The sequence below is a fragment of the Solanum verrucosum genome, unplaced genomic scaffold (assembly GCF_900185275.1).
Source record: "Solanum verrucosum unplaced genomic scaffold, falcon-dt-bn FXZP01000196.1, whole genome shotgun sequence".
Taxonomy (NCBI): Eukaryota; Viridiplantae; Streptophyta; class Magnoliopsida; order Solanales; family Solanaceae; genus Solanum; species Solanum verrucosum.
In genome coordinates, this window is record NW_026020420.1 from 1,545,727 (window position 1) to 1,555,607 (window position 9,881).

The 9,881-nt window shown below is 30.0% G+C and overlaps 1 protein-coding gene across 1 annotated transcript; it reads right to left on the minus strand.

Moving 5' to 3' along the window:
* Positions 1-640: 640 nt before the first annotated feature.
* LOC125806827 (G2/mitotic-specific cyclin S13-7-like) lies at positions 641-3,268 on the minus strand. Its single transcript, XM_049486577.1, has 6 exons — positions 3,202-3,268; positions 2,321-2,529; positions 1,970-2,221; positions 1,752-1,877; positions 1,416-1,664; positions 641-1,316 (listed from the first exon to the last, which is right to left on the minus strand). Exons 1-6 carry the CDS (start codon positions 3,236-3,238, stop codon positions 795-797), a joined length of 1,395 nt encoding a protein of 464 aa, XP_049342534.1. The 5' UTR covers positions 3,239-3,268; the 3' UTR covers positions 641-794.
* Between the last annotated feature and the right edge of the window lie 6,613 nt (positions 3,269-9,881).

Genomic DNA, 9,881 nt, shown 5'->3' on the forward strand with positions numbered 1-9,881 from the left:
GGGGGAATTAATGTAATCTTTTGGAATTTGAGGGTCTTTGTGCTTATCAGCAAAATTTTATATTAGTAAACCATACTGCTAGTGTTTTAGATGATGAAAAAGTGTTTGTGATTGTGTATTGAATATGAACAAAATTCGGTAAAACCTTGAACATATAAGAGTTTTGCGTAAATATAAGAGTTACGCGATGAAAGAATAGTCAGATCATGTCATATTTGCAATCAAACTTGCAAAGTAAAAAAGGGTAAGCCTCTCAAGTAAGTTTTCCCTCTCGGCTTCGTTAACTAGACTTGAGAACAACGCCTGAATTCCCTTTAAAAAGTGTTTTAGATGAAGAAAAGGTGTGTTTGTGAATTGTGTAGAATATGAACAAAATTCGGTAAAACCTTGAACATTATTATAAGAGTTTCGCGTAATATAAGAGTTGCGCGATGAAAGAATAGTCAGATTCCTATTCGCAATCAAACTTGCAAAGTAAAAAAGGGTAAGCCCTCTCAAGTAAGCTTTCCCTCTCGGCTTCATTAACTAGACTTGAGAACAGCACCTGAATTCCCTTTTTCCGCTTTTCTGTACTTGCTTAATACACTAATTCCCACAAGTTTTATGATGGAAAATTTGATATAAGTATATAACTTTCACATTGTTGATCAAATAAATTGCTTCCAAATTGCTCAAAACAAATCTATCACCAAGGAACTGAAATGATTCCTTTAGGACAGCAGATACAAATTTCAATGCATTGTTTTAAATGAAATAAGAAAACTTTAAAACTAAAGCTAAGCCCTCTCTCCTTTTTATTCATGAAGAGCCAACAGGGAAATGGCTGGAGGATTCAGTGCAACAGCACCTCTATGCGAACTCGAATACTTCCTGTAAATCACCCTTAGCTTGTGTTGTGGTGCCTCCATATGATAACTCACCAGCAACTTAGCACAACCTAGAAGCTGAGACTCTGAGAAACCAGTATGCAATTTCAGTGTCTCATTCCAAAAAGGACTACAATTCAGCGCGTGTCGAGCAACATAGACTGCTGAGGCAGCAATCATCGACGAGCAGTAGATATTCGTAGCATAATTCATCAATCCCAATTCAGCCAAGAAATAAACCATGTTTTCCATTGAGGTCACATTGCAAGAATTCAAGACAGCAACATTCGCGTGTGCATCAGAAACAGCAACCTTGATGAATCGAACAAGGAACACATAAGGCGTTGGTACCGTTAAGTACCACTCCAATTGTCCAAGAATCCTTTTTTCCATTCCTAAAACCTGCTCATGATCATAAGCTCTGTCTGAGATGCACACAAAATCATTCACCTGACAAAGTACATGATCATCAAATTGGTTAGTTAGTTAGTTAGTTAGCAACTCGAAAAAATGGGAAAGTAACTTGCATAATTGGACTTATTAGTATACCTCAGGTGCCCAAATTTCTTCATATTTGGATGCAATGAGCATAGCACTCATGCCTACTAACTGCAATTCCCTCCTTGATGTAGTCGTTACAGCAAGGTAACGATCAACGATATTGATGGTGAGGTAAAGAGTCTCTTGATTTAGCTCAAACTTTTGATGTACCTCAATCAACCAATCAATCAGAATAGACCTCATCTTTTCATTTATCTCAGGCTGTGAATCCATGTAGTCATGAATTCTGCTCTCATTCTATGTAACATCAAAAAGAAAATCGTAACCGTAAGTAAGTTATATACATTATCAAGATTTGTGAAAAAGAACAAGAAAAATATCTACCTCAGCTATCTTATAAAAGGTGTAAATATCCTCAACATATTCCAACACTGCCAATTCATTATTCACATCAGTAGCATCAATGTCCACAATCTGGTTCTTTACTTTATGACTTAGACCACAGGCAGCCTTTACAAACAGAAGCAAAATCAGATTATGGTGTAAAGATACCGATAAACGAAGCATGACACTATATGATTGATAGGGGATTAAATGCTCACCTTACTCCTAGCAGTGAGAGTTGAAGTAAGAGTTGCTGCTTTCTTCATTGAAGAGTCATTAGCAGCCTTCTTCTTTTGCTTATTTTCCTTCACTTGTTCAACAGTATCAGGACTAATTTCGATCACCTCAGGCATTGGTTTTACAATAGCTGCTGCTTTCTTCTGAGCTGGTTTTCTTGCTACTGGTGCAGCTTTAGCTGGTAAAGCTCCGTTAGCAACAATCGGTCCATCGCCATTAACAACCATTGATTTCTGTTAAGAGATTAAAAAACAACAACCCCTTTTATTAGTATAACAACTTCAATAAGTTTGAAAATAGTAAGAAAAACTAAGACTTTTTAAGTCATAAACCTTCTGGTTATCAGCTGCAGCTTGTGCATTAGCAAGCAATTGTGCACAAAAGCTCCTTGTTATGGGGCGAGATACTTGAGGAAGCGGCTTTCCCCCCTCGACCCCACCACGCACCGTTACCATATTCCCAATATCACCAAGCGCCTTGCGGTTTCTCCCTTGTGCTCCTGCCATATTCTTCTGCTTTATGGCTCCAGGGACTGCCTCACCTGACCAAAATGTTACAAACTCTTAACATTGAGAAGTGTTGCAAGAATTGATTATATCATAAGATAGTTTAGTTCTATTAGTTTCATAGCCAAACTGTCTATGAAATAGATTAACATTGGAGCAAGTATTTTTAATCATGATGAGGATTAGTAATCAAAGATCCCCTCAAGAACAGACATCAACAACAATGACATCCTGCAAGTGGGGTACAAAAAGGGCGATGTGCATGCAGTCTTACCCCTACCTTATGAAGTGGAGAAACTGTTTCCGATAGACCCTCGGGAACAAACATAAAAATTAATAACCAATGACTACCCCTCAAGAACAGAGATCAACAACAACATACCAGTGAAATTCCAGAAAGAGTGGCGCTTATACAGCCTTACCCCAACTCTTTCCTATCAACCCTCAAAGAACAGACAACAAAGGTAATAACTGAAAACTCAAAAAACTCACCAGAGCAACAAAAAAAACTAATATTTTTTATGCTCAGGATTGGTGATCAAAGAAAATGAGGAATCTCAGATCAAATTTATAAACACCCCATTAAAAAAAAGGGGGATTTGGGTATAAGTTACAAAAAAAACTTGCTAATTACAGTTTAACAAGAAACCCAAAAACAAGAATCAAAAGATGATTAAAGAAATGAGGCAAAAACACCAGTATCTAACCTCTGTTTTGCTGTTGAAGAACATTTCTTGCAGCCATTTCTCAAAAATCTGAAAGAATGAATCGTTTATCGACACGGGTATCGTTGAAATTTCCCAATTCCCTCTTACCTTCTCTCTGAATGCCTCTGAGAAACTGTTGATTTTTTGATACACTGAAGAAGAAGACCCCTTTTTGAAGCTTCAGAACCGGTGCTTCTGTTCTAACGGTCATATTTTTTTTTTTCCAAATAGTAGCCGTTAGATGAGAGACAGATCGGACGGTGTTGATTGTGTTTCCTAAGTTCCATTAAAACTAGCCGTTGGGTTTGTGTTAGTATTAAATTGATCTTAATTTAGTTAGATGGGATTATTAATACTACTACTGGTCGAAAGTTTTATTTGGACATGTAATTTGCGATTATTGACTTTCAAATACACATAATATTATAAAGATCTACTAGTCAATAATAGCAGTAACTAATTATTCTTTGATATAATCATTTTTTAATGGTAATCTAGACATGTCTTTGTTGCTCGATTTTATTTTTATTTTTACATTGGTTTTCATTATTTGCATCAATTTTACATGAATTTTATATTTGTATGTTCTTTTTTGTAGGAAGAAAAAGAAAAATTCAGCGTATTAGATTGAAATCAAATTAAAATTTGAAATAATCCAATTCGAATATGATTTATTATTTCTTGAGTTCGAAAATATAAAAATCCAAATGAAAATTCTCATGTCCAAATCGAACTACGATAAATCAAATCTCATCAGTAAAACAAAATATTAGAGTTACATTTTAAAGTTGCGGTACAACGGTTAATGAAGTGTGTCCAGATCTTGTAAATTATGATTCAAATTATCATAGAGTCAAAAAATGTTAGGTGTAATACGAAAGTAATAGAATTATGGTGGATGTCCATAACTCCTAAGAAGTTACTCTCATTACACTTGTACATTTAACCCCCTCAGCCACTTCTCATCATTTCACGCCCTTTAATGTGATCTCCCCCATGGTGTCAATGGTTAATTGCATATTCATGACATCATTTGATGTACCTTAGGTTTATGTAACGCTATAAATAAAGATATTGAGATTTGAGAATCATGTTGTATACATTTGGAAAAATAAGAAAGCCCTCCTTGAATCTCTTAGGAGTATCACTTTTAACTTCATTTTATCATATGACAAAACATTTTTATTTTACCTTATTTTATTTATGTATGAAAAGGAAAGTATTGTCATAATTAGTAAAGTTTTTATCAATATGTATGTGATCAGAATGTCACAGTTTCAACTTTCAAGCCATGAAAACATCCTTTTGAAATTGCGTACAATAGAATAGACCATTACTATGGTCCAATCCTTTTCTATACCTTTTATATAACAAAAGCTTTAATACATCAAACTGCTATTTTTAAAAAAAATTTAGATCAACTTACAAAAATGACTATATTTATAGGGTTATTGAAGTTCAATAGCTATAAGTATATTATTTATAAAAAATGACTACAATTTATATCTTTTTCTAGCTGTATTTCTTTATATATTTTTATTTTTCTATTTATACACTAATACAGTTTTAATTACAATGAACTAAATAAGGAACATGTATTAATTGTGTAGCATATGAATACTTTGAATTCAAATTGGTATCTCTATTTATAAGACTTAAAGTATTAATATATCAAGGATACAAGTATTTATAAAAACTTAATGTATTAATATATCAAACAAGGTAAAGTATGACAATTAACATATGAACATGACAATTTGAAAAATGAATTCATTGTTGTTATTAAAAAAAAAAATACAACATAGTGTATATATATATATGAATACATTGTTGTTAAACAAAAGATGGATACATTGGACAACATAGAAACAAGAAAAATGGAAAATAATAAAATGTGTAGGTATCAAAGTGTGTAAGTATTCGCTTGTATAAAAAAATTGATAAATCCAACAAACGTCAATCTCTTTTTGGTCAAGTTTTTTCTGTAATACTTGAGGTTTGGTGTTAACTCATGTATTTGTTTATAAAAAATATAGGATTAATGTATTCAATTATACTTGTATTGCCTAATCAATCTTTTAAATTGGATAGACTACTTATGTATCCAGATATACTTGTATGTACAAATCACCATTTCAACTTGTGTTAATATTACAATACAAGTATCTATGTATATAAGTATTCTACTATATACAAATTTGACAATCACACAAATCCCAATCTCTTTTTGCTCGTGTTCTTCCTTTACTATTTTTTTTTGTATAACTATAACCATTGTAATGGAGAAAGCAAAACAATTCTTCAATCGAACCCCTATATATAAAAATAGATGAAAATATAGATGGATACAAATATAATCTGCATAAAAAAAAAGAGAGAAAAAATCAACTAAAAGATACTTGATAAATTCAAATCACAATCACACAAACCTCAATCTCTTTTTGTTCATGTTCTTCCTTTACTACTTTCTTTTTTATAACTATAACCATTGCAATGGAGAAAATAAAATAATTCTTCAATTGAACCCCTATAAAAATAGATGAAAATATAGATGGATACCAATTTAATCTTCATAAAAAAGAGAAAAAAATCAATTAAAAGATACTCGATGAATTCAAATCACAAAAATTGCTCCTAGAATCATCAAAAAGATCTTAAATTGGAAGGAATATGGGAGGAAAATATTGAGAATATGTGATATAGGAATATTGATGAAAGAAAAAGTATTAATAAGGATAAAATTGAAAAACTGATCACATAAAATGTGCCTAGACATAATTAATTATCCTTGTGATAATAATTTTCCTATTTAATATTTAATAACTTTCCTAATTATTTGTATATAATTAACTTTGCTATTTATTGTATAGTTATATCCATATAACATAAAAATAATAAATTATAGCTATTTGTTTTAAATATATATTGATGTTTGCTATATTCTGTAGTTTTTCCATATTTTTTTAATATTAGAGATTTGATTGTATATTTTTTGACGGTACATATGCTAATCAAATATTAGCATTATGCTGGAGTTGTTCTATCAGTTTAGGATTTTTTTGTTTCCAAATTAGATTATTTCTAGTTGTTTTTGTTTTGTCTATTTTGTTGACCGACTTGGTCACTCTTGGACCTTGTTTGGACACATTTTTATTTGATGAATAAATAGACATGGTCCAATGTTGATTAAAAATAAAATAAAATATTAGTATTGTATATTATTCAATATATTCCACATTTTATTACATGTATTATTATTTTGTAAATAATATATATTAATAATTTACTACAAGTTTAATATAATAGTTAATAATTCATGTATTGTAATCTCTACATAACTAAATAATACCTACGTAACTAATATCCACATAGCTAATACCCGCATAATTAAACCCTGCATAACTAATACCTGCATATCTAAACCCTGCATAACTAAACCCTGCATAATTAATACCTGCATAACTAAACCCTGCATAACTAAACCCTGCATAACTAATACCTGCATAACTAAACCATGTATAACTAATACCTGCATAACTCTAACCAGTAACCAAACGGCCCCTTAATGTATTAATATATCAAACAAGGTAAAGTATGACAATTAACATATGAACATGACAATTTGAAAAATGAATTCATTGTTGTTATTAAAAAAATAAATACAACATAGTGTATATATATATATATGAATACATTGTTGTTAAACAAAAGATGGATACATTGGACAACATAGAAACAAGAAAAATGGAAAATAATAAAATGTGTAGGTATCAAAGTGTGTAAGTATTCGCTTGTATAAAAAAATTGATAAATCCAACAAACGTCAATCTCTTTTTGGTCAAGTTTTTTCTGTAATACTTGAGGTTTGGTGTTAACTCATGTATTTGTTTATAAAAAATATAGGATTAATGTATTCAATTATACTTGTATTGCCTAATCAATCTTTTAAATTGGATAGACTACTTATGTATCCAGATATACTTGTATGTACAAATCACCATTTCAACTTGTGTTAATATTACAATACAAGTATCTATGTATATAAGTATTCTACTATATACAAATTTGTACAATATAGTTATTATTCGTGATCTGAATACCACAGTGGCCAACCTGTCACCACTTTGCTTGAGTCTAAACTCTAAAGTATGCAAAACCTTTTCGTTTTCTCTGCACAAACTTGTATATCACAATTAGAGTTATCACTTTTTCACTACAAAAACTATCCAATTGGGACTAAGGTATGTTGGACATATTGAGCCGATAAGGATCGTGGTGAGATGGATAGGATTCCTTCATTTTTAATTAGAGGTTTTGGGTTCGAATTCTGAATATGAAAAAAAACTTGTTAGGAAGTGTCTCTCTTAATGAGTCTTACGCAACACAAATTCAAATAAGGCAGAGCCTCGACATAAACATTGCTATGTGATTCAAAATTCTATAGGTAAAACTTCATGACAGTATCCTGAAATTTCATTTATGAATTTTGAATCTACATATGACGATAACTATTTTTCTATTACTGTATCCTAGATCCTAGAGTTTGATTTGTGGATTTTCGATCTACATGACAATAACTATTTTTCAATTACATAGTAAATAAAAAGTGATTATTTGTAAATTTTAATTTATCGGCAAATTAACCGGGCCCATCAAGCCTTATTTCCGTCCTTATAGGCTGGGCTTGGGCTTGGATTCTTCAAACATTTGCTTATAATTTTCAGCCCAGTTCCTTGACCCGATAATTTATTTCCTTAATCAAATCCCATAAGGAAAAATTGCTTGGATGAGTGCCTTTTAATAAATAATTACTGATGTTAACGATATTTTTTATTTATTACCATTTATAGCAATATTATGTTAAATCTGTAATATGTATTAAAAGTGAATTAAGTATGCAATATATATGTATTATACTTGTTTTTAAAAATATATTATGCTTGTTTGGTAAGAAGTTGACACATTATATTATAAGTATATTAAAATGTGTGATAAATGTATTATCCACAATAAAACTTGTATTATATGTGAATTTAATTGTTTTTTGTAATATGAATTAAAAGTGTATTATAAATGTATTAAAAGTGATCAAGTGAAAAAAAAATGTTATTGCTATAAATGGTAAATATTTTTTATTTATAGTATATTTATGTAAGTTTCCCAATTTAAAATTCATAAAATTATTTCTAATATCAATCTAAAATTTACACACTAAATGTTTTGAGATTAACAATAAGTTTTGAAATGTATGTTTAATTCTATAAACACTTAATTTTTCACATGCAATTAAAATTTTCCTTGCGATTATTGGATCTGGCATTGATATATATTTCGATAATGTACCTGTATATATAACTACACTTTAAAAGAATAATTTTGCTTCAAATTTTACTTTAATGGTGGTTGTGACATTCAAATCTGTACTTTAATTAGGTGAAGTAATATTTTCAATCATTCAACTTAATCATTATTTTTAAGTACAAGTGAGTTAGAAGCAAGTTTGAGAGATACATTTATCATCTTTTTTTACTGGTACACAAACGAATTATCACTTTCAAGGAATAGTATTTGTATTAAGTCAATTGATCATAGATTTTGGATCAGATTTTGAAAATTTGTTTGCGAAAAAAAATAATCAAGTTTTTAAAACTAATCCAAACTATAGTTTTTGGAAGAAAATTTACTTTCACTCACACAATTTCAATTTTATTTTTAAACGTAAAATGCATGTCCAAACATAATTTCAAATTTCAAAAAACACAACTTCAAAATTCAAAATTTTCAAATTAAAAGGTTCAACTTCAAATTTTATGACTGAGAAGCTTATTATTCTTTGAAATCGATTCTCATGGGATAATTTAATTTACTTAATCATAACAATCGTTTGCCTATAATAGTGATTAATACACATTTCATCTTAATTTTTTGTTACTTAATTAATCGTTATAAATTAATGTAATATAAGTTATTTTAATGTACAATTATAATAAGATATTTATCGTAGTTTCACAAAATAAAATCTGAAAAAAATAACATGTATACTTGAAAGATACAAAAATTCTAAAATATAGGAGCTAATAAGAGTGATACAAGGACCAAGGCAAATCACCTGCTTACAATCTTATTTCATGTTATCTCCATTTTACTCCTTATTAGAAGTGACACTTTAGAGGGGACGAACACATGCACCAACTATTGTATTATGTGCTTTATTGATTTTTTTATTATTTAGAAGTGGAGCGTATCTCATTGAGGATTAACACGTGTACACTTAATATTCGATTTGCTTTTACTCCTTTTTGGTCTTAGCTCTCTTTTCGTCGATTTTTATTCAATTGGCTTGACTTTTGTTTCAATTTTGCTGCTTCATAAGATTGTTGTACAGAAAGGAAAAAAAAGTGGACAGTGAAATTAGGAAGAATTTTAAAATTAAACCGTGTGTTCATTTTAACTTTGTGTATTGATTTGTACATGCATGTATATATGACTATTTGACTATTGTAAGTCTTTAATGTGGAAATTGATTAGGTAAAGCCGTTGAAATGAAGGTAGATCAGCAAAGTTGAAGTGATTGAGCTTTCGTTGGAAATATTTGGTCTCATACTGCTAATTTTGGAAATTTGTTGTATACTAATTTTAAGCCTCTGTTTTCTTTTGGAGTTGACATTTGTTTTTCTCCA

Bases quoted from the DNA above. Each gene is read 5' to 3' on its own strand.
- LOC125806827 (XM_049486577.1), bottom strand. From the start codon at position 3,238: ATGGCTGCAAGAAATGTTCTTCAACAGCAAAACAGAG. The intron at 2,222-2,320 runs GTTTATGACTTA...ATCTCTTAACAG, and splicing joins CTGCAGCTGATAACCAGAAG to AAATCAATGGTTGTTAATGG. The intron at 1,665-1,751 runs GTAGATATTTTT...GATGTTACATAG, and splicing joins CCTTTTATAAGATAGCTGAG to AATGAGAGCAGAATTCATGA.